The sequence below is a fragment of the Microcebus murinus genome, chromosome 16 (genome assembly GCF_040939455.1).
Source record: "Microcebus murinus isolate Inina chromosome 16, M.murinus_Inina_mat1.0, whole genome shotgun sequence".
In the NCBI taxonomy this organism is placed as follows: domain Eukaryota; kingdom Metazoa; phylum Chordata; class Mammalia; order Primates; family Cheirogaleidae; genus Microcebus; species Microcebus murinus.
In genome coordinates, this window is record NC_134119.1 from 20,890,483 (window position 1) to 20,916,219 (window position 25,737).

Here is a 25,737-nt window from a genome sequence, read left to right on the forward strand (position 1 = left end):
TGAGTGCTCGTATGGCATGGCAGCTGGCTTCTCCCAGTGCAAGTGATCCAACAGAAAGAAAGAAGGAAGCCAAAGGCCTTTGATAACCTAGTTTCAGAAGTTACACAGTGTCACTTCTTCCTTATTCTAGTCCACAGAAGTGAGTCACTAAGCCACGCTTAAGGGGAAGAGAATTAGGCTCCACCTTTTGAAGGGAGTGTCAGAGAATTTGTGGACATATTTTAAACACCAGAGTGGCTTTCCTTCAAATAGCACCAGAGAAGGCAAACAAGTCATTGTTACCCTAGTAGATAAAATAACCACCTGGCATTTGAATGTTCTGCTGGGAGACTGCACGAACTATGGAAGTCTTACAACACACTCATTGAAATAGTAAAAAATAATACTTATGAAGATAGGTAAGAAGATCTTCTGTTCTATTAGGTGTGGAAGGGGGAAGAATTTGGAAAATGTAAAGAATACAATTAGCTTTTAGTATTTTCTGTATAATATATGCAAAGTTAACCAGATATCTCATTGTGTTCTTTGATTCAACAATTCAACACCAGATACTACAATGAATGGGAAAAATCCCTGCCTTAAGGATGAGAGATAAAAAGAGAAGAGCTAACTCAGCTAATCTGCCCAAACCCAGCCCAGCCTAGACAGAACCTCAGCTGATCTACAGGTGAGTAAGTGATTCCAGCAAAGACCAACATAACTGCTTAGCTAAGCCTAGCTCAGATCTACTGAACCCTGCAGAAGTGTGAGACATTAATATTTATCATTGTAGGCCTCTGACTGAATGATTACTTGTTATGCAGCAATAGTCACGATACAAGTTTACAGTGTCATGAAAGAGACAAACATAAAGGCAAATTTTGCAAAGCAATGTGATAAATACCAAATTTGAAGATTGTATAGGATGTTCTGAGAAGAGTGAGATTGGAGTGTTTAAATCTGCTTTGGGGTGATCAGGGAAGTTGAAGACTAGTTGGTGCCTGAATGAAGTCCTATGAATGAACAGGCATTTGCCATGGTGGGGAAGAACACATCCTTTTCAGATAACTACAAGTATCTTAGTAATCTAGAGAACAATAGTAATGGATGGGTCCTAACTGTTGGCAACCATTAGATTGTGAATAACTTCGCATTGTGCTAGAGTTTGCATTTCATCTTAAAGGTGGCTATTGAATGACTGAAGAAGCATAACATGATCAGATTGATGGTTTTTTAACCTTGCTCTGGGAGAGGTATAATAGAGGGTAAGGCTACCCAGGCAGGAATTGGAGAGGTGCATCCTCAGTCTGTGCTCTTCCAGATATGGCCATAGGAAAGGAGGGGGCAGAGGAAAGAGATACTCGGAGGTGGTGTAGACAAGACTTGGTGACTGATTTAATGAGGGGGTGGTACCTGGCTTCAGTCCCAAGACAGAGAAGTTTAGAAGGGGGTGGTGGTGAACATTTCCTTGTGGCTCATGATAAGTTTGAAGTGCCTGTGGGTGAGCTGGAAGGAGGTGTTTAGTAGGCAGGCAGAAATGTGGTTTAGGGCCGCAGAAGAGGAGCCTGCGGCAGGCATCTGGTTCAGGGCCTCATCTGCAAGGAGATTGTAGCTGAAGCTATTATAGGCAAGGTTGGGTTTGTATGCTTTGAGAAACAAACCCAATTTAGTATCTTAGGAAAATGCTGACACATAGAAGATGGGCAGAGGAAGAGAAACAGGAGATTGAGAAAGAGCAGCCAGAGAAGACCCAGGGGAAAGTGGTTTTGCAAAAAACAAGGAAGTAGTTTTTAAGTTGGAGGTTAACTATATCAAATGTCCCAGAGAGGCAAGAGTAGCTGAGGATTGAAAGATTGTTTGGTTGTTTTGTTTCCAGAAACTAGGATGAGTTTCATGGTGACCTGAGCAAGGGTTTCATCAAAGGTCAGGAGGGATGAAAGATATATTGCAGAGAGTAAACAAGAAAATGAAGGGTCAAGAAGTAAAAATAACAGTGATTCTCAACTACTGCTCGATAGTAAAACTATCCATTGTCTCTTGGCTTTAGCTCTCACTTTAGCCATGGATGGGTAGACAGTTGAATGCAAGTCCCGCTTGACTTTGAGTAGGCAGTGACTTGCCTCTAGTGTGCACCATGAGTTTTCCTTTCTGTCTCGGGACTTCTCTAATGCCATGGATGTCAATAAGAGCTTGCTCAGCCCAGTACGTAGAAGTATGGAAGTGTGGAGGAATTAATACTACTAGGAGCAATGCTTCACTCATAGGGATGAGAGTTGATGAATATCTTTTGAGTGGGCCACTTTTTGGGGTGAGATGTGGTGGGCAATTCTGAGAGGCATTCTGTAAACGTCTTGGTGGTCCCATGAAACTGAGCCCCATTGCCCTGAGTGGTGACCTAGACAACTATGCTTATATTGACTTATATTGGCTCATCTTTTTTACTAGATCCCTCACTCCTGCTTCTTGGAATCACCCCCCAAATAAACTACCTGAATCCAAATCCATATCTCAGGCTCTGTTTTAGGAGCATCTAAACTAAAAAGGAGATGTTTTAGACACTACAGATTTAAGATGATTATATAGATATCAATAGATACTGTCTCACTGCTTGCACTCTCTCAACTACAGCTTCTCTGGCTTAGGTGGCCATGTTTTGTGTCATATGACCTAACACTCTATCAGTAGCTCATTGGACCAAAGGTGAGCACATGATTGAGCTCAGCCAATCCACACATGGCTTCTCAGCAACTTATGATGTTGCCTGTTATGAACAGAAGGGAGGAGCTAATATGATTCTTTTTTTGTGGGAATTTGAGTAGCAAATATCTAGAGAATGAGGGAGTAAGCAATGAAATAAGAGGCTGAAAGGTTGAGATGAAAAGGAGGAATGGTGAAAACATGGCTGGTTCCCTTTAGCAAATATTATGAGGGAGCAAAAGCAGTGAGAATATAAAGACAGTCAGACAGAAGTGGAGATACCATGTAGCACATAAGGAAAAAGAAAAGAAGAGTCCTTTATTTTCTATGACTCTCTAATTTCAATTCTCTGTGACTCTACTGTAAGCCCCCTTTTGCCTGAGGTACCTGTAGTGAGACTGTTTTCTGCAGTCACAACAGCCTCAGTACTGTCAGTGTGGCCAGAGGAAGATGCCCATGGAAAGAAAGTAGGTTGGATGCCATCACTCACTCCTCCAAACCTACTCCACCCTTATCCACCCTGTCCTGGGTCCAGGAAGTACCAATGAGTGTGGAATTCATCACTGACTTCTTCCCTTGGCTTCTGCTGGTGTTCGGCACATTGGAGGCATCAGAAAGGGAAGAAATCAGGTGGTGGGTGGGGTGGGAGACTGTGGCATTTATTACCAGCTTTCTCCCTACTATGCTGCCGTGCTTTGGCTCAATCTCTCCACCAAAGGCCACAGCTCTAGCCAGATGGTGTCCTCTCCGTGTAATATAACTACCTTTTCTAGATTGAGGGAAACTGCTCCCTTCCCTTGCCTCTTTGGGCCCAGGGATGGGAAGGGTTCATACTGTTGCTAGTCCCATGGGACTGCACTTTCCTTCTTGGTGTACCTAAACCTGCCCATGCCTTTATAAATAGTCCCTGTTATTAAATTCTCCTTATATTACCCAGTTTCTCTCAGAGCCTGACTGATGTAGGACGGCAGTACAACACAAATGGGAAGGTATATTTTGAAACTGGCAGGATAGGAAATGGAAGTGGTTTGTGCTTGATAATTGCAGACTGTGGTGTTGTACTACTACAGGAAGCATTTTTCACATTGGAATGGAATTGTGTAACTTACATACATGTTGATAACTTCAGTTTTTTTCTTTCAAATACAAAGTAAAGTCATGTTAAGAGAGAGGAAAGGAAAAGGGTAGGGTAGGAAGGGTTCCTTTGTATTTGGAAGGCTCCTATAATTGAAGGGGGCGCCAGTCGGAGTTGGGGACTTTGTTGTCATTTTTGTAATTATTTAAAAGTTCATTGTTGTGGTATAACATGTGTGCAGAAAGGTGCACACACACTGGTGAATTTTTACTGACTGAACCCAGCCATGTAACCAACACCTATATCAAGAAGTAGGACATTACCAGCACCCCAGAAGTTTTTCTTGTGTCTTTAGTCACTATCCATTCACCCCCAAGGGTTACCACTATTCTAACTTCTAATACTATGGATTCACTTATTCTATACTATGGATTCACTGTTCTTGAACTTTATATACATGGAATCAAACAATATGTTCTCATTGGTATTTGACTTTTTCCATTCTACACTAAACTAATAAGATTTATGTATGTTGCTTCAGTATGTAGTTGTAGTTTGTTCATTCTCATTACTGCAAATATTCTATGTTTAAACAACCATAATTAATTCCTCCATTCTGTTGTTGATGAGCATGTGGGTAATTTTCAGTTTGGGATATGAACATTCTAGTACATGTCTTTTGAACAAGAGCATACACAATTGACCCTTGAACAACACAGGTTCAAACTACAGGGATCCATTTATACATAGATTGTTTTCAACCAAACAGGGATTGAAAATACAGTTTTTGTGTAATTTGAAACCTGAGTATAAGGAGGGCTGACTTTTGTATATGCAGGGTTGGCCATGGGACTTGAGTACACAAGGATCTTGGTATAAGTGGGGGTCCTGGAACCAATCTCCTGCTGCATATACTGAGGGACAACTTTATTTCTCTTGAGTAGATCATTAGTACTAGAATTTCTGAGTCATAGTGTATGGGTGAGTTCAGCTTTAGTAATAATGCCAAATAATTTTCTAAAGTGGTTATTACCAATTTATATTGCTGCTTGCTGGGCATGAGAGCTTCAGTGGGACCACACATTTTTAATGGCACCAGTCCAGGATTTTCCTTTGTTCCCAAGGACCTCAGGCATAAAGAGGGATCAGGTAGAGCATGGTATTGAGCCAGAGTTTGGGGTTCGTAGTCCGGGAATGATGAGCAGAAAATTGAAGATGCTGACATAAGAGTGGAGAGTGTCATACTCTGAGGCTCTTGATGGAATTGGGAAGATGGATTCATTGAGAGAAAACTTAGAAGAAGGTACTAGAAATTTAGGTGCATTTGAAGGATAAAGGTAGAGAGACATGTAAGAACATAAGAAAGTGGAGATATGAATATTTTGGTCAGAGAATGGCATATGTGGAGTTTAAGATCTCTGAACTTTGGAGAAGTGTTAGGTGAGTTGAATTACTAAAAGTTCTGTTCTAATCCCCAAGGCTGAATGAAGAATGAGCACAAGTGGTTTAAGGAAAAGGAAGGAGAAGTTTATTAATTTGCTGGCAAATGAGGAGGATGGCATACACTTGTCTTAGAGAACCATTGTCTCCCCTTTAGCAGAAATACAGGATTTTTAAAGGGGGTTTCCAGCGTCAGGCTATTGTTATTTAACTTATAGCATCTCTAATGAAGACACGCTCATGACATCTGTCCAGATGATTCTGTTGAGCCATCTCCTGTGGTTTAAGATACTAGAAAACAATGAACAAAGAACATCTTCCTTCCCTTTGATTACTGGCCTTGGGCAAGAATGCAGGTTTTAATTCCCGAAAAGGGTGAGGGGTTTTAAAGAGACAATACATAAAACATTTTACCTTTTTTAAGGCCTTTCCTTCTATTACACTGAGACCTAAATGAGAGCAGCTCTATGGTGTAGGGGGATGCAATCAAGGTCACTGTGGTGATGGCTGTGAGAATAAAGGAAGAGAGGGGACCACGGAACAGGTTATTTCAGGAAGATGAACTGGATAGAGCCTGGAAGTGTAGCTGCAAACCGAGTCCATAACCAGCCCCTGTCCTCCAATCCTTCATGTGCCATTGTTTAAGTTTCTTTATGTTTCTCTCTCCTTCCTTTTTAACTAATTTTGTCAGTCCCTCCCCCCCATTCTCTCCTGTATCATCAATTCTGCCCTGGAGTTTCTCTAGACAGAACTGCTTGATCCTGTTTTCTTTGTCTTAACCCTTTTCCTTATCTTCTTCCTCATGTTAAATTTTCTGGTACACCCCCTCTGGCTCTTCAGGGTTTGAAACACAAAAACAAAACAAAACCAAAAACACCTTTTCTATGTCATCCAAAACCTTCAATCCACTATCAATATTTAGAACTTTATTTTTCCCATCTTAAGTTTGTCCTATTTGTCTTCCAAATTATTCTAGAACAGTGGTTTTGAAAGATTTCTGTCTTTTCTCTTTCTTTCTTTCTCTTCTTTCTCTCCTTCCTTCCTTCCTTCCTTCCTTCCTTCCTTCCTTCCTTCCTTCCTTCCTTCCTTCCTTCCTTCCTTCCTTCCTTCCTTCCTTCCTTCCTTCCTTCCTTCCTTCCTTCCTTCCTTCCTTTTTTTTCATTTTCTTTTTTAGCAGTAGAAGCATTTTCCAACAGTCTCAGTTGAAATCCTATATATGAGACAGGCAAATGTGGTGTGAATGGCGCCCCCTAGGGTTGAGCTGTTTGTAACTTAAACAAACTGGATGCAGTGCTCTGCGCAGGGGCCAGTAGATGGTTCTTACAACTTCAAATTTTCTTGTCTCTGTCTCTTATTTTACCCACAGCAGTGGCAACCAGTTTCATGCAGACTTCAGTCTTCTGGAAGTACAAGCTGACCATGCCCACCTCAGCCCCACCTCTCACTGCTGCCCTGAAGTTTCTCTGGTCCTCAGCCATAGGGCATCCTTGCAAAGAACCCCTTGGCATTCATGCACACAATCCAGAAGAACAGGGAAGTTAACACCCTACCCTGTGACAGTCCTTGACCAGAGGGAGATGCAAGCTGAGTGGTAAAAGACAGATGGTCCTAATATGCATTTCATAGGTTTAGCTATTCCCTGGGATCAAACACCCAGATGCCTCTAGCATTGGCCAACTCCATAATGCATGCATGCATTGGCTTCCCAATGAGTTGTTTTTACTGTTTCACTCTTTCATCTCTCATGCCTCTCCCTGGAATCACACTCTCAGATAAACTGCTTAGACTTATGCCTTTATCTCAAGCTTCGTTTTCTGAGGAACCAGCCTGTAACATCCCCTAACTCAGGAAAAGCACTTCCAATGTGCTCCAAAGCTGCTTCTTCATTGGAAATCACCACTCTGGAATAAAATTATATTGAGATAGTTGGAAGGGATATCTTGACTAAAGAACTGGTAATTATCCTGAGTGCTGAGCAGGCTATTTGCATAAGGTACGTAAATGAAAGTTCTAAGGGTAGAAATTCAAAGTGGGCATTGTTATGTTCTAGTCAATCGGTGTGGAAAACAAAGTGGATTTTTAGCAGAGTGGTATAAAAGCTCTAGCCCCCTGGAGAATCTATTTGGCCTGTTTTGGAGATTTGCCTTTAAAAACAAATGAGAGTACAGATTTAGGTCTCTAGGGCTTTCCATCTCCACAATCTGAAAGTTTAAAAACACACACCATCAGCACTTGCCTCATCTTTCCTAAACTGGCGGTTGTCACAGTTCCTTTAAAGAAGTAAGACAGCGCCTCAGAAGACAGCAGCCACCTCCCACACCCCCACGCCCCCAGACACCCAGGATATATCTTGTGTATACTTAAGCTGTCTCTGACACACATAATTTCTTTTTCATCCCTGAGTAATCAGTCTTTTTTGTGCCCTTAGTAAAAAGAACACTATATTTTTGTACTGAAAAGACTGGGAGGAAAGGAAAAGTAAAAGAAAACCTCTTCCTCTCCCCCCAAATTTCAGTGTAAATTAGCAACAAATAAAAGATGGGAGGGGGAAGAAAACACAGACATCTCTAGAATAAGGGTATTTTTTGTCAAGTGCTAGTTGAAGGTTCAGTTCTATTTGTATATTTTAAAATGTTTTCTTTCCGATTCTGGGTGCTTAGGGGTTAAGGATGATTAGTGGCTGAAACCCTACTGCTTTGAATAGGAGGGATTAGTTTCCTTATTTCAGGATTAAGGTCAGTCTTATCAACAGGCTGCTACATCCTGTCATCAGCCAGCTCCAGCTCTGCAATCACTCTGCCATGGTTCTAAATCCTCCCTTGGGTTGCTGACCCCCTGAGCCCTGTGATTTTCATTTTGATATTACTAAACGGTAAGAATATTAGGAGGTGCCCACTTTAGGGCCCAATATATGCTCCATATTAGGACAACACACAGAGTTCCCCCTAACTCTTCATTGCCATAAGATTCTAGAGCAGGCATCCTCAAACTACAGCCCGTGGGCCACATGCAGGTGTTTTTGCCCGTTTGTTTTTTTATTTCAAAATAAAATATGTGCAGTGTGCATAGGAATTTGTTCATGTTTTTCTTTTAAACTATAGTCTGGCCCTCCAATGGTCTGAGGGACAGTGAACTGGCCCCGTGTTTAAAAAGTTTGAGGACCCCTGCTCTAGAGACACAGAGGAGGGAAGAATTCCATTTGCCTCTTTGAGGTTTGGTAGGTTGACTGAGAAGACAACCCTTTTATTCACCACTCTCTGTATGCATGCCCTTTGTGATATGACTTTGAAGAATTTCTCAATAAGAAGTGGAATGTGTTTCCCTATCTCTTGGTTCTGGGCTGGTCTTGTGACCTGCTTTGGCCAATAAGATGTGGCAGAGGTGAGGAGCCTAGGCCACAGGAGGACTTGTGAGCTTCCCATCTCTTTCTTGGACTCCTGACTTTGCCATGAGAATTCCCTGGTTCCCTGCTCAAGAACAAGAGACCATATGGAGAAGAGCTAAGAGGCCTCAGCCAATAGTTGACAATTTACAGAAGCTGAGCTACCCTGGGGGTGCCTATCATTGACTGTAGTCACACGAGGAGCCCAGCAAAGACCAGAAGAACTGTCATCCCAGCCGAGCCCAAAATGCCAAACTGCAGAGTCAAGAGCTAAATATTTGTTGTTTAAATACATTGTGTTTTGAGGCAGTTTGTTACACAGCAATAGCTAACTGTTAACAGAGGTTCATGGACTCCACCATATTCCTTGGGTCCTTGCCTATTTTCCCTTATTATCATTAATAGTATTGGCAAAAATAATAACAATAGGTAATGTTAGGATAGAACTATGGAGTGTACAACTCATTTGGTCTCATAATAACATCTAGGGAATCATTCCTATGTTTTGGACATGGACTATGGGGAAAGCAACATTAATGCCCTTGACTTTTATAACTTTTGGGTAAAGGTCAGAGAGACTAACTGAGTTTTTTTTTTGTTTTTTTTTTCTTTTGTCCAGTCTTCAGGTATCAATTAACTGAGTTTTAATGATGAAAAATTTAGCACACCAACTGCCACAATTAGAAGCATGGAGATACTTGGACAGTTTATTGGCAGATCTCACAAAGGTGTGAAACATCTCTGACATGAAAATTAATTTATTTAAACCTAAGATGAAGGCCAATGTTGACACTACGTGCACATACTTGTGATGAGTGACTTTTCTAACTAAAAGCAGTGAGGGAGGCCTGCCTCTTTGCCTGATGTGTTGATTCTGTTTCCTTTCACTTTAATTGTCATCTTAGTGGTGTGAAAGATTTATAAGGCATTTTAAAGAACATTAATCCTAGTTGATTTTCTCAACCATCCTATGAAATAGGTGGGGCAAACATCATTATATGCATTTTGCTTATTTATTTGTTTATTTATTTTTGAGACAGGGTCTCACTCTGTTACCATAGGTTGGAGTGCAGTGGTGTCATCATAGCTCACTGCAGTCTTGAACTCCTGGGCTCAAGTGACCTTCTCACTTCAGCCTCCAGAGTAGCTGAGACTACAGGCATGTACTATCATGCCTGGCTAGCTTTTAATTTTTTTTTTTTTTTTATAGAGAGGGGGTCTTGCTATGTTGCCCAGGCTGGTATCAAACTCCTGGCTATAGGTGATCCTTCCACCTTGGCTTCTCAAAGTGCTAGGATTACAGGCATGAACCACCATTTTGCTTATTCATATATACACTAAGGCTCAGGGAAATCTTAAGACTCCTTGTTGAATTCTCTTTCTATAGCACCTCCATGCTGCCCTTTAGTTTATAACTTTGTGGGCAGTAGCACATTGCGTTTTACTATAAACTTTCATTTCTTCAACCTTTGTTCTGGAAACGTATAGTGGTGCATCGGAGCGTAGGCTAAATTTCACAAATTAAGGACAATTGTTGATGTTACTTTGCATACAGCTTCTTGCTCACCAATGAGAAATGCTGGTTTTAGACATAGGCAGTAGGCATTAAGGGCCATTTAATTGGAGAAAGATGGATGTGGAGAATGCTGGGAGGTAGGCAGAAGGCAACCCATTTCCCTACAGGGATGTTTTGGGAGAGACGTTCAGGAGCTGGTGTGAATCTCATGAAGATGCTGTCTTAGGTAGGGCTCCCCAAGAAGCAGACTCTGAGATAAGGATTTGAGGGCAAATAGTTTATTTGAGAAGAGATTCCAGGAAACACAAGTAGAAAGATGGGCAAGAGGGAAGAGAAGGTAGCCAATAAGGCGAGTGATAATTATCAGGCAAGTTATGTGAGCAACTGGAGATTCAGTCAGCTGGGGAGCTCTGGGGGACCACGTAGAACACACACCAGAGTTATCCCAGCCTGGGGCCAAGGAAGCCAGGGTATTCACTCATCCATCCGCAGCTCTTCTTGATTGACAATAGTTTGTCAACCAAGGGGCATTAAAACTTCAGCACTTCCTGCTCTCCCAGTCTCACGGCAGAGAATTGCAGGGTTCTTCACTGCAAACAGGTTTTTTGTGAGTAGAGGTGAGTACTCAGAGGGTGTGGGCAAGGCAGCAGCAGCATCTGCTAGGAGGATTATAGGCCACATTTTCTGATTTCTATGTGGAAAGAGGATCACACACTCAAGGCAGTAAAACCCCTGAACAGAATGATCTTGAAGCTGTGTTATGGCAAGAGGCTAGAGGAGCTGAGGATTGTGTAATGGTGGGTGGTGAACATCACCTGGTGGCACCCTGCCTGGGACTGGTACTCTAGAACAGTCTAATATCTGGGATACATTGATAACTCGTCCAGGAGATAGCTGCAGACACTACAGTTAAATGCCTTGCACTTTTTCCTTAGTTTCACTGTTCCCCGAAGCTCCCTACATTCTAAGAGATAGATTTTGAGTTTCCAAAGCATAAATGGAGAAACTGAGGTACATTACTAACCTGCTTGAAGGTGAATTCGTAAGATGATGATTGTATGAGGACTTACATCTTGGACCATCTCAACCAATCTCAACACTTTCTACTCCAGTAGGAAAATTTGACTTGATCTTCATTCCTGCACACTGTTTATTGCATTCTCTGAACCTGCCTCCTTGCCCACTGGACCAAGAATTTTGCAAGTTTCTTCTGGAATATGTAGGAAATACTTAAAGCCAGTATTGAGTGGCAGCATTGAGTTCATCACTTCCAGCTCCTGCTTCCCAAATCACTCTGGACATTTCATTTTTGTTATTCTACATCTTGAAGAATTCCCTGATTAAACTTCACTTTGTTGGTGAAGTCTTCCCCAATTGTTCTATTTCAAAGTGACACCCTGCTGTGGTTTGAATGTGTCCCCTCCAAAATTCATATGTTGAAACTTAAATCCCAATTGTGGTGGCACTGAGAGGTGGGGTCTTTTGGGGACTGATGAAGTCATGAGGGCTTCACCTTATCAAAGGGCTGGAGGGAACTGGCTAGACCCTTTTATCCTTCCCCCTTTCCCCATGTTGAGACACCGTCCCTTCCAGAAGATGCAGCAATAAGCCACCATCTTTGAAGCAGAGAGAGTAGCTTTCACCAGACACCAAACTGGCTGGTGCCTTGACCATGGAATTTCCTGCTTCCAGAACTGTGAGAAATAAATTTCCATTAATTTATAAATTGCCTGTTCTATGGTATTTGTTATAGGGGCACAAGTGGACTAAGACACACCCTCTCTCCTACCTCTTAATTCTCCCTGTCCTCTTCACTGTTTTCCATTTCTCTGTGACACTTACCGTCTGATATACTTTATATTTTACTTGCTTTTCTATCTCTTCCTCAGCTTGAGTATGTAAGTTCAATTAATGCATGGAATTTTCCCTTCTTTTTTTTGTTTGCTTTTTGTTTCACCTAATGCTGTATTTCTTATGTTCAGAACAGGGCCTTGCATATAATAGAAGCTCAATAAATATTTCTTGAATGAGTGAGTGAATGAAAGGTGGGTCCACCAAGACCTTCTGCTAAAACATCTAGTGCATCTATCCTTGCTGGTCCTTAAGGAGCCAAATGTCTCCTGCAGTTTCCTGGCTGGATGAATTGAGAGAGATGCATTCCTGGAATGTACCTTCTAGGCCTCTCTAATTTTAGAGTCACACATATCTTGTTTAAATGACACCTACATCACTTACTAGCTGAGATAGCTTGTTCAAATAAACTATCAATTTCTTTATCTGCAAAATGGGGCTAATAATGCCAGTTTTGCCAATTTTGCTGAGTTTTTAAGAGATTTTTAATGAGTCAACATAAACAAAGCACTTACAGTGCCCAGCAGGTACTAGATGACCACGAAATATGGATTTTCTTTCCTTTCTCTTCCTTTCTAGTGCAAGAATCAATTTGCTGATGAATGAGTGGCTCAGAGATTAGGGAAAGTTGGTCAAAGCAGAGGTCAGGGGAGGGTGTGAAAGAAAGATCATAGAAACTAGAAATGAGAGTCAGACAAGAGGAAAGGATTCTGTTATCAGGATCTGGGACCACCCTTCACCCTCTAAGTCCTCTGCCTGTGCCACGTATGAGGGAGGTAGAAGTTTCAGCCGCCACCGTGTCCTGGATTGCCCTGATCATCACACTTCTAATGGACTTCCTGAGTTGGCGCACTACCCAGAGCTGACTCATCCCTGGGGAATATGCTCCCTTTAGCCTGAAGGAGCTGACTGCATAAGAGCTGAGGCTGGACAAATTGGATCATCAAAGGAAATGTGCTTCAGAAAGAATCACATGATAGGCCTTAATGCAAAGTGCCTGTATCTTGCTTTTCATGTATCCAGTGTGAAGTTTTAATTACTCAGTCAATGTGGAAACACACTCACTCACCTGGCTGAGAACAGACGGAGTTTGGAACAGAATTTTCAACCATGCCCCTTGGCAGGTCTGACATAGGCAGTGTATTTATTCACTTTTCCTGTCTTCTTGCTTCCTTTCTATTCCCTTAATTTTAAGGAATAAATGTGTTGTTACTGTTGTTCTTTGGAATAACTTCCCTGAGCATTTGGGTACCCACAGAACCTGTTTTCAGGCTTGGGAAGAGGTGAAAGAATTGCAAACGTTTATCAAAAATGATGAGTTTGTCATCACTGTTCTTATTCCTAACTTCTCTTACCAAACTTCCAAGGGTGCTTTCATGGGTAAAATTGTCTGACCACCAGCCAAGGCAACTAGGAAAATTTATCTGCATTGCTATAATGGGGTCATAGAGAGAGGTAGAGGAGGTGGTAGAAGTGATGAACGTGATGGCAGTGTTGGTGGAGAGGGTGAAGGAGATGCTGGTGGGGACAATGGTGTTACAGGTGGTGGGGCTGATGGTAGCAGAGGCAGTGGTGCTGGTGATGGAAGTGCTGATGGTGGTAATAAAAGTGGAGGGGGGCAAGTGGTAGAGGCAGGGGGAAAGGTGAGGTGCTGGCCATTGAGGCAGTGGTGTTGGTGGCAGAAGTAGGAGTCATAAGGTGATGGTGGTGGTGATGGTGGTGGTGATGGTGGTGGTGATGGTGAGGGTATTGGTGGTTGTAGAAGCAGTGCCAGTGGTAAAACTGTGTTGGCAAGAGACCAGAACACATATGTCAACACAAAAACTTGTATATGAGTGTTCATGGCAGCATTATTCATAATAGTCAAAAAGTGGAAACAGTCCCAAATATTGATAAACTGATGAATGGATAAAACAAAATATGGTATATGCATACAATGGACTATAATTTGGCCATAAAAGGAAAGAAGTATTGATACATACTACAACATGAATGAACCCTGAAAAATTTATGCTAAGTGGAAGAAGCAGTAACAAAGGAACCATACATCGTTATGCCTCCAATTATATGAAATGTTCAGAATAGGTAAATCTATAGATACAACTAGTAAACCAGTAAATTATAATAGTTGGTGCCAAGGGCTGGGAGAATTGAGAGGGCAGTGACTGCTATTAGGGATGGTGTTTATTTTTGGGGTGATAAAGATGTTCTAAAAGTAGATTGTACAACTCGTTGAATATATTAAAAAACATTGAGTCATATATTTAAATGGGTGAATTTTATGGCGAGCCAATAAAGCTGTTAAAAGAATGTGAGGGCAATGGTGGCGGTGGTAGAGGAGGCTCAAATTTGGTTGGTGGGGATTTGGGGGAGAGGAAGGGAGATGAGAGTTGACTGATACCATATATGCCTGCATCTAAGTAGGGCCAAGTCTGAGTACCACAATTTTGTTTCCTATGGATTTTTTTTCTATGTCTGCTAGAAAACTACATTTTCTCCCCCAGCCAACACTGAATTTACACATAAGTATTTCTAGAACAGATTATGAAAACCAAGCCAAGTTGTCAGTTGCCATTTGAATTATGTCTAAAAGGGACATCTTTGGTTTTTCTATACACTGTCCTTGGCACATAGAACTGGCTTCTTAGGAGCAATGGGACAGAGTATCCAGGCTTCTTCCAGTGTGAGTGCAAAATCAGACGGGTCCATGAAGAAATTAAAGCAGATATCTGGGGTCTATCATTTTTAATAATTTTATACTAGCTACAAAATGTCAATCACTTCACAAACCGACAGAGGAGACAGGAGGAATTTAATATTACATGCTATAATGATATTTATCTCACAGTTTATCTATATTTCATTCATTTATATTATTTTTAAAAGGTTTTTTTATCAGCTACTAAACATCTCAGCAATTTGGTGTGCATAGCTCTAGATTAAGCAACAAAGAATTGTACTGATAACAAATCACACGGGAAATGGTGATTAGTAAGAGTCAGCCTTATAAAATTTACATCTCCACAGTTTCACAGCAAGATTGCTTTCTCCAAAACATAGCCTTCAAAATCAGCAAACAAACCCTATATTACATCCATTTGACATAGTTTTCAGCTAAACATATATTTTGCTGGAAATGATTAAATGGTGAGTGTGTCAAATCCATCTTTTTTTAAAATTCTTTTTTAAAAAAGGATGATTATGATTTATAAGTCTATATATGGACAGAAATAAAGTGACACTACTGCAGTTTTGCTGGTATAACTTAATAATCTTGACAGTGTCTCAATACTGAGCATGCTTTGTTGTTGTTGCTGTTGTTGTGTGTGTGTGTGTTTTCTCATCAGTATGCTACTGTCATGGAAAGTTTTTGTTTAAGTAGGAATCTAAAAAATCTATTTAGTTCTCATGCATAAATGCATAAATCACATCACTTTTAGTGCATTGCCTGTTAAGTAATTCCACATTGTCTAATCATGAAATCATAAAGACAGATAACAGCCATGAGGAACCAAAGACAGCACATTTTGAGAGATTCAGAGCCTGACACTCAAAGAAAGGACCGTGGCAGTAGCTCTGTGGAATGTCACAGTTTTACAAGAACAATACTGTGTATTGAAAGAATCAACAGCACATTGAGCATTCCTAAACTGTCATTCAGCAAATGCCACTGAGGAGAGAAAAGGAAAAATGAAACTCAAGACATCTTACGTAGGGAGTTAGAGCCACCAAATGACCACTATATACAACCTTTGGAAAGAAAGAGACCCAGAGAGAACAAAAGACACATAGTATTGTCAGGAAGCTGTCAGATGACACAGGACAACGTTCACGATGAGGATGGACTGATGTGTTTGTGTGTGCAGACCTACTAGGTAATACAATGAGAAAAGCGTGAAGGAGCTATCTTGCCCGACAGCATTTGGAAGAGAACACAGAGTACACTTAACCACTTCCCAGCATCTTTGTTGCACGTTGGTTGGCCTCATCAATTCTGGTTTTGTTGGAATCAGCCTAGAAAAAGGAGAAAGAAAACAGAACTGAGGTTATCCCTTATGAATCCATTCATCCTTCTCGATCTAGGTCAAAGGGTTCCTCTTGAGTGAAACCACTTGAAATTTCCCCAGGGAGAATTGACCCTTTCTTTTGTGTTCCCAGAACTTTTGCTATGGCTGTACTTGGACATGAACACAGAAGTGTGATTTTCATCTGTTTTCCCCATCAACGAGCATCCTTTTGAGGATAGGTTTATATCATTTATCTTACTACCCTAGGATGACACTCAGTGACTTCTGTGGCAGACATTCACATCTGTTGGACTGAGTTAAATTACTGCCACTTATACAGTTAGATTCAAATCATGGCTAACTTATTAGCAGAGCCACTTTGAGCAAATTACTTCTTGAGGCCTCAGCTTTCTTGTCTATAACCTGGGGATAATAATGTGTCTAATGAGTATGAGCATCTACAGTTGACCCTTGAACAATAAGAGTTTGAACTGCATGGGTCCACTTATACATGGATATTTTTCAGTAAATATATTGAAAGTTTTTTGGAGATTTGTGACAATTTGAAAGAACTTGCAGATGAATGTATAGCCTATAAATATTTAAAAAATTAAGAAAAAGATATGTCATGAATGCATAAAATATGTAGATACTAGTCTAGTCCATCATTTGCAACCATAAAATACACATAGATCTATTACAAAAGATTATAATAGATTTGATTACATAAATATATTATATAAAATTTGTCAAAACTTACATATACAAACACAGATCATTCATGGCATGATTCTCAGTCCAGAGAAATGTAAACAAATGTAAAGATGCAGATTTAAATCATATCAGCATAAAATCAACTATAGTCCATACTGTATTCCTGTAATAATTTCATAGTCTATTGCTATTGTGATGAACTCGAGTGTTATGAGTCACGTGACTCTCATCTTCCCCCACATGAGCAGTTTGCCTCTCTAGTGAATTGCATATCACAGTAAAATGTGATCTCTCTCTGTTCTCATGTATTTTTCATCATGTTTAGTGCAATACTATAAATCTTGAATAACACCATGAGTCCAAAATGAAGTGCCACCAGTGGTGCTGCAAGTTCTCCCGAGAAGCAGAGAAAAGTCATGATATTGCAAGAAAAAGTTGCATTGCTTTCTATGTGCCATAGACTGATATGTATCATAGATTGAGGCTGCTGCCATTTCAGGCAGAGGATTCATCTTGTAAACAGGTGACATGAACTTATAATATTGATACAGCACAGTATTATAAATGTATTTTCTCTTCCTTTTATTTTCTTAATAACATTTTATTTTCTCTAACTTACTTTATTGTAATAATATAGAATATAATACATAAAACATACAAAATATGTGCTCATTGACTGTTTATGTTATTGGTAAGGTCAATAGTAGTTAAGTTTTGGGGGAGTCAAAGTTATATACAATATTCAACCACATGCAGATTGGCACCCCTAACCCTCATGTTTTGCAAGGGCCAACTGCACTATATTCCACTCCTTCAACTTTGACATGATCAAGACTGACAACATCAACTATGAAGAGTATATTATTAGCCCCTTTTTTCAAGGAAAACCAGGCAGAGAGGATTTGGGCAATTTGTCTAAAGTCTTAATAGGAATAAATGAGGAAACCAGAGTCCAAATGCAAACAACCTGGAGTCAGAGTCTATCTTGGTATTCACCCTACTACTTAGTGAGGATTAAATGAGTGTATACATATAATGTGCTTAAAATGATACTTTGCAAAAATTAAGTACTCAACATATCTTATGATTATCATTGTGTAAAAATGTGGCTTGCTTTTGGGATGCTTAATAATTTTTAAGCCAGATTTCTGAAGACTCACTTCTATAAGTTTGATAACTGGCTTGTCTTTAACAGGGGCACATTTATCATAATTTTGTACCTTGCTCACTTTAGTTTCTTGATTGATTTCTTTACTGCTTGGGTTACATTTTGCTGTATATGCAGTATTGCACCAGGGTTGTTACCCGGATAGACCTTTAAACCCCAGAAAATTAATGATTCTCATCAGCACTGAAAGATGAGTCACCAAGTATGGTGAAGACAACAACTCTGTTGAAGCTATCCTCTGTCCTACCCTGACTGGTAACGTTGTCCATCCTTCTATAGCCTGGAAAGAAAGAAGGAAGCTGCCAGGCAGTGTAGGGAAACCCAACTGGTTTTCTATCAACCAGTATCACTCAATGATAACTGATTTCGCACCTATTACTGTGCTTGGGGCTTTCCAATCTCTACCAAGTTGGGTCATCTTAATTCAGTTCACATGGTCGATTTCCAGGACATTAGAGTTATCCATATTCAAATAGAAATTTACAAAGTTAAAATAAACATGTTTCTAGATTATTTGTAACTCTAAATTATCTGGCAATGGTTCTCTGCCATCTGTTTGGATAATTGAGAGTTGTCTTTCAAAACAAATATTTACATCATAAGATAGGGCATTGATTTTCTTTGATTTTGTTTTGAACTGTAGACTCATATTTTTGACCTTAGGTTTCTTATTTGGAAAACGGATAATCTCTCCAATTTTACTTGGCTCCTAAATCTTCCCTTTCCAACTACAAATCATATCAGAAATAATGACTCTTTAAGGCAAAGGAAAATTACAGGCTCAGAGCAATGTGAAATGTTCCTATCGATTGAATTATGCTATGTTTCCAGACTGAACTCTGGGAAAAGCTCAAATGAGAAAAATAATCCATTTAAAAACAGATGGCAATTCTGAAGGCAAACATTCTAAGATCTCTTGTATAAGAATGCACTGACGAGCCTTCACATTGGTGGCACAAGGCAATATGTGAAGTAGAGCATGAGGCTATTCTTTGGATTTCCTTAAAGTATCTGGAAAGAGCTGGAACAGACTTGTGTTCAGTGAGCATCTTATAATTTCCACCTAAATTCTTTCTGGAGCACATGAAAATTCCAGCCCATCTGATACAAAATTTACTGCATCTTTATTATATTATATAAAAGAAGTAGTGCCTTTCAGTAAATAAATCCTGAATCTCCTTTTAGATGTCTTCCTGGTATTTATATGCCTATTTATATGCTTTAGGACTTTATGTTTGAAGTCTATTATGTTCCAGTTTTCATACTATTTAGAGAATCCTAGATTCGTTGTCACAGCCAACATATGCTCTACATTTGCCCTTGAGTAGAAGCCAGGATGATCACTGGAGAGCCAGGAGTAGGTTAGAAGTTGCTGCTCAGCCTTCTGAACACTCTGGGAATCTCAACTTCAGATCATGGCAGGCAACTTTTAGGCCCCCAGCTCAGACTTCCAGCCTTCCAGCCTTCCAGTCTTCCAAACCTGATACCGGGTTTGAACTGTTCTCTTACTATCTTTCCAGGAGAAGCAACCAGGTCACAAGAGCTGGTGAACGGCAAAACCCTATGAGAATCCATGGCCTTAGTTCTCCAACGTTGTGTTTCCTCATTGGTAGAAGAATTTGAGAACTGCTAAGTGTCAGCCTCACTGTACTTCAATGTGTGCCTGACATCTAACACTGACCACTTTAAAGCCAAGTTTGAACATCACTAAATTATTTCCTTAGCAACAGTTCCCATAAACCATGTGATATAAACTTGCCTCCAGTTTAGTAGTTTCCTGAAATAATTGTATGTTTTTAACCTTAGAAAATTGTATATATAAACACCCTTAAGCAGAAAACAGGTTTTTAAATAGACAAAGTAATTTCTTGGCAATTCATGGATCATGTATTGAAAATCCCACTGTTTTGGACTTCCAAAACTTCACCATCAATCCAAGTGTTGAGAAAAGATCATGACTGATAGATCTGGGTGAAGGTTGCTATTAGGGTCATGGAAGAATATGGGAGAAACATCATAGACACTCCTTACCCCTACAGTGTGATTGTAATTTCATCTTAGATATGCAGGAGATTTTGCACACTGTTTCCTGTTATCAGAAATGAGAACTCCCATGAGAAGGTGGAAGTTTATTAATAATTGTGTAGCTCATGTAACATGATCATTCGGAGGAAATGCTGAGTTGAAACAGGCTCTACCTAAATCATGTGCAGATTATGATTTTAAAAAAAGGGCTAAAGTATTGACTGGAATGAACTAACTATTCAAAAGCAACAAGATTCCTCCCTCACTTCTTAAATGATTCAGCACTGAAGGAATGATACAAGCTGGAAAAGCTATTTCCCATCCACTTGCCTGGCTCTGATTAAATCTTGTAGCTGCACATGTCTCTGCTTTTGTAGTATATTGGGCCTAAAGATGGGAACTAGAAATTGTGCAAAGTGGCAGAGTCAAGATGCCACTTGCCTTTCCAGGAACACTTTTTTTTTTTTTTTTTGCTTAAAGCCCAACTCTATCAATAAGAGTTTGACCCTTCTATTAGTAAAACCTCTCCTTCTGGAAGGAGAAGCTCTCCTCCTTCCTAATTGGCTTTGATGTATTATCTACTTGCAACTTCCAGTAAATTGGTTCCATTAATAGAAAATGAATACTTCCTGTTTTCTCAAATCATTTTCCTGTTGGAAGGCAGTTCAGCAATTATTTCTTAGTTCATTTTTTCTGGGCCATAATGGGTTAGGTCAGCTTGTGTTGGCTCCAGTGCTTTTTGAAACTCTCAGTACTATTCTAAAATCTATTGACTTACATAGCTTTAAAAGCTTTATCATATAAAGGCTTCTTAACAATGATGAGCATATTATAACTTGCAAAAGTAAGCAAAACACAAGCATTTGACCAACCAACACTGAAATTTCTGTAACTCAATACCAACCAGACAAAATATTATACAATCAGATATTTTTAACATGGAGCACATACAACATAATAGGGCAAAGTGTTTCCCTTATGTTTACTCAAACCTTTTTTGAGTCATTGGAGACTGCCTGCATACCAAGAAATTACTATTTAGCCTTATGATTCAAGAAATCTTGGAAGTATTCTCCTATGCTCACCAAAGTAAAATGAATTAGAAATTCAAGATCGCATACTAAGAACTTCAATATCTCCCAGGGAATAAACATACAAGATTACCCAAATAGAGCAGATTATAGATGTATAATTATCATTAAACCTATAATGTGTCTATTTATCCTTTTTGGCATTTGAGATTTTAAGAGCTTCTAATTAATATTTGAGACTTTACTGATTGTGGAAAGGGGAACACAAGGAAAAACTATGTCATATTTCTATGGTGTAGAATGCCAGATTTTGGTGTCCTAAATCTCTTTATAGGAACTTTCCAGTGTTTCTTTCTGTTCTCATCTAATTTTAAGTCCCCAAACCTACCTCTTCCCATCTACACTCCTCAGTCTTCCTATGACCCTTGAAGTCAAGTCTGGTGTCCTTGTGTGAACTCAATTTCATCATATGTAAATTTCCTAGTTTGAGATCTAGGGATGTGAACTGTCGCCACTGGAAACAGAGCTGGGACTTTTTGAGCTATCATTAAAGCTTTGGCATTATAAAAACAAAGCTCATGTTCATCTTCCAGCTAAACTGACTATTCATTCCCCCATTTTCTGATTCCATTCCATCACCATCTCCACTTGACAAACTACTGAACATCCTCCAAGACTCAACTCAAATTCAACCTTTTCTGAGATTTTTCCCAACCCCTGCCCCTTGAAATTTTTCTTATTTAAATACACATTTTTTCCCCTATGGATCTCTTAGTGAATTATATTTTTGTGTGACAGTGAATTCATCTGTCTCCCATAGGCTGTGAACTTCTTGGCAGTAGGGATGGTGTCTTTCTCATTTGTGTATATCCCACAGTGCCTACCTAGCACAATGCCTGGCACAGAGGAGCCTTCCTTTGAAAAATATCTGCTAGATTAAATCCCACCCCCTTATCTTCACTCCAGTTCTGTTGCTGCATGCTGTGTTTTTTGTCTTGGAAACTTAAGGGCAACGTTTCCAGCTATCGGTGTGCCTGTGTTTTGAGGAATCTTATTATGCTTTTCACGCTTCCTGGTGATCATCTGATGCTCATCGCAGAGGAACCGAGGAGCAGTACAACTTGCTGCCTGCCACATGCTTACCTTCTCCATGATCCTGTCAATCTGGCGGTTCTGTGTATCGATCTCATTGCCCATATCCAGGGCCATGTGACGGAGGTTTCCAATGATGCCGCTCACCTGCTCCAGGTTTTCATCCATTTCATTTTCTCGGGCATCATTTGTTACCCTGGGAGCCAAACAGCAATTTTTAGAAGGCAGAGGGTGGAGGAAAAACTTGAATACCAAGGACCCAAAGCCTAGGGGCAATCTGTAGTCTTTTAGGTAGCAATTTTAATCTATCTTTAACCTCCATCTAACACAAGAACACATTTTAGGTTTTGTATATTAGAAAGTAATTTTTTAAATTGCATTTTGAACCCTTGAATTTCTATTTTTAAGGAAGGTATAGCAAATAGATTATCTACTTTTCTCACTTCTACCAGCACATCATTTCCTCTTTATATGTTTATCCCAACTTTTATCTTTTTTTTTTTTTTTTTGAGACAGAGTCTCGCTTTGTTACCCAGGCTAGAGTGAGTGCCATGGCGTCAGCCTAGCTCACAGCAACCTCAAACTCCTGGGCTCGAGCGATCCTTCTGTCTCAGCCTCCCAAGTAGCTGGGACTACAGGCATGCGCCACCATGCCCGGCTAATTTTTTTTTTATATATATATCAGTTGGCCAATTAGTTTCTTTCTATTTATAGTAGAGACGGGGTCTCGCTCTTGCTCAGGCTGGTTTTGAACTCCTGACCTTGAGCAATCCGCCCGCCTCGGCCTCCCAGAGAGCTAGGATTACAGGCGTGAGCCACCGCGCCCGGCCCCAACTTTTATCTTTTAAGGATGGAGTCATTTTAGTTGGCAGGACTCTAGGTCAGAGAATGAAGCTGGACCTAGATAGAAACTGTATTTGTCTTTCTGAAATAATAACCACAATCTCCAAGACTTGAGAATTAAAGAAAAACTTCTTATGCTAAGTCAGAGTCTCTCTGCTCAACTCTTTTTCCATTTGGGACCAACAGCAGTGGGAAGAGTCGTGGTGAGTACAGTTTACCTTTTAATCCTGCTTGTTCCCAAGAACTCCAAAGGGAGCTACTTGTTCAAGATAATTTTTATTTGCTCATACCTTAATGCCATGGGTTTTTCAGTGGCATTGCGAGTGAGTGATTTCAGAGTAGGAAACCAGGCTAGAAGATTATTGTTTCAGTTTGAGTAGGGAATGAGGAGGAAAAAGTTGGCTCTCAAAGCACCTTACCAACTTGCCATTTTTGCACAGTCCAACTTGAAAGTGAAGGATGTACTTTATTGCAAACAACAGGTACTTATTCCAGAATTTTCCCAGGACATATGATGATGGGCTAAAAAATGTTCAGAAGGGTTAAAATCCTTCCCCCATGATAACCCCCAATGTAGACTGGCCCATTACATTTTTTTAAAGCAGCCCAGGCCAGACAAAATTTAAAAATTAAAGGAGAACTTTCTAACTTTCTCATGTAGGGAAGAAGATTATTTAAATAAGCATCAACAGCTAAGATGTATTTCTAGTTCGTTGGTTCTCAGCCCTGATTGCATATCAGAATCACCTGAGGAGTTTTAATGGCATACAGATGCTATGTCCCACATCAAGAAATTCTGATTCAACTGGTGTGGCTGGGGTCCAAGCACTGGTATTTAAAAAAAGTAAATGTCCCCAGATGATTTTAATGTGCAGCTGGGCTTCAGAACTCTTGGTGTAGTTTCCCTGGGAGCAGATAGAGAGCTGAGTTCTGAATTGGCTGATCATATAATTTGAGATTTTTTAAATAGATATTTGTTTTTTGCTTCTAGATCTCAAAAGAAAGGATTACTAAGAAGCTCATTATTCTCTATTTTCACTCTAATTCTATTTATATCTGTCTTTCCTCTGTGCCCTGAGAGGCTAACCTCCAAGACTGTATCACTCAGTTTCTCTTACCCTCGGGCTTTGAAGAGGCTTTGGCTCATGGTGAATGAAGTTGAAGGGCAGGAAGAGTAAGAGGTTAGGGCATTTACTTCCATTGTCCACTGCCTGCTAGCTTTGGTGGTGGCTGCATTTCTCTACCCACAGCCGCTTGTCCACAGCCATAACTATTGCTGGGTCCCTCTCTGGTCTCTTCAAGACTATGTAATAATAACTTCTTGCTATAGCTAGTCCAAAAGTACTTCACCATAACTTGTTTTTACACTGCTCACACCTCTGTAAACAGTCTCTTTGAGAAGCTCTGTTCAATTAAACTCATGGAACAAGATGCCTGTTTACCGCCACATTAAATCTGGATGCGGTCATGTAACTTGCTTTGTCTAATGAAACTTTGGCAAACATGATACAAGCAAAGGTTTGACAAGTGCTTGTGCATTGCATCTTGCCCCCTTGAAATGCTGCTACCACCATGTAAGAAGCTACCACCTCTCCTGCTGGAGAGGCCACATGGACGAGAACAGGGTGCCCCACCGACAGCCCCAGCTAACCACCAGATAAGTGAGTGAGGCCGTCTTGGATCTTCTGGTCTCCAGATGTGTGTAGTCCCATGAGTTAGCTCAGGAAAGGCTCTTGGAAGAATTGCCCAGCCAACTTGTAGATTTAAGAGCAATAAAATGGTGATTGTTTTAAGAACCACTCAGGTGTGAGGTGTTTTGTTAGTCTACAATAGAAAACTGCTACAGTGCATGCTACATGAGGCTCACCTGCGGATGAAACCACCACTGATGGCCATCTGCTCCCGTTCGTCCACTACACGAGCAGGCTGGCTGGCTACCACTCCATCCTGATTGTTGCCCCAGGCTTTTTTGTAAGCATCACTTGATTTAAGCCTATGCAAAAAAAAGGGTGAGTGACAAGGCACGGGGGCGTAGAGCAGCAAGCTCACAACAATCGTCATTTCTTTAAGCGAAGAATCTAACCAAGCAAATGAGATCTAAGTTGAGGCATTAGAGAATACCGATATATCATAATCCAGACCCAAACAGTTGGCCACCACCATGCCTCAGCTACTCCACATTTGCATTTCCAATCGAGTCGATTGCAATTGTCAAGACTGCAATCTTTGCCTACAAGGTTGTTCTTGTTTTAGTTTGTTCTGTGGTTTTATTTGGATTTAAGACGAGGATTAAGGTAGCTGGAGGACATTCAGTTCTATTTCAGTGACGTGGTTGTATTTTGAGACACAAAACACACACAGAAAAACATACTGGCAGACAGACACAAAACAAGACTGCCAAGTAGAGTGTGTACATCACACCACAGTAACACACTGTCATTAAGAAAAACATACTCAACCAAGTTTTTACACACCACCATGCAAAGATCCCTGTTTAATATTTTTTTTCCCAACACATGTATGAAACTAACATTTACAACTCTATATGAAGGACATAAAGGATTGGTGGTTGGCCAAGAGTGATGGTCTTTCAGTTGCCTCTACAGTGATTTGAATTAGATAATATATCGGTACTTCCAAACAGTCACCATACATCCAGAGTTGATGTACAAACCTTTGTCCACAGAGACAAAAAGTAAAAGAAGCATAGTGAAATGAATGCAGGAAAATAGAAGAGAGAACAAGCCATCTAGCACCAAAAAGGGAAACCCCTCTATATCTTCTTCATGCACCAGCTACAGGCATGAGTAGAAAGTGAAGCATTCTCATTTAAGCCAAACTACTCCAGAAGTTGACCATTCTCGAAAAAGGCACTAGCAGGACAGTAATAGCCTTCATGAGGATTTGAAACGCAGGT

General features: G+C 40.3%; 1 protein-coding gene and 1 long non-coding RNA gene across 4 annotated transcripts in view; one reads left to right on the forward strand and one right to left on the reverse strand.

The window, feature by feature from the left end:
- The first annotated feature begins 283 nt into the window (after positions 1-283).
- LOC109729678 (uncharacterized) overlaps positions 284-25,737 on the forward strand; it is a 28,410-nt gene continuing 2,956 nt past the window's right edge. Inside the window, exons 1-3 of one of the 2 annotated variants that reach the window (XR_002221871.2) lie at positions 284-398; positions 549-667; positions 6,558-6,860. This is a non-coding gene — a long non-coding RNA (uncharacterized LOC109729678). Of the gene's footprint in view, positions 399-548; positions 668-6,557; positions 6,861-25,737 lie in introns of those variants that run through there. The other variant, XR_012923701.1, reaches the window with a different exon arrangement.
- SNAP25 (synaptosome associated protein 25) overlaps positions 14,671-25,737 on the reverse strand; it is an 81,207-nt gene continuing 70,140 nt past the window's right edge. For both annotated transcript variants that reach the window (XM_012780818.3, XM_012780816.3), the window contains exons 6-8: positions 24,688-24,813; positions 22,029-22,173; positions 14,671-15,954 (exon numbers count right to left, since the gene is read on the reverse strand). In XM_012780818.3, coding sequence (XP_012636272.1) covers positions 15,886-15,954; positions 22,029-22,173; positions 24,688-24,813 — 340 coding nt within the window. In that variant the 3' untranslated portion in view covers positions 14,671-15,885. The remainder of the gene's footprint in view (positions 15,955-22,028; positions 22,174-24,687; positions 24,814-25,737) is intronic.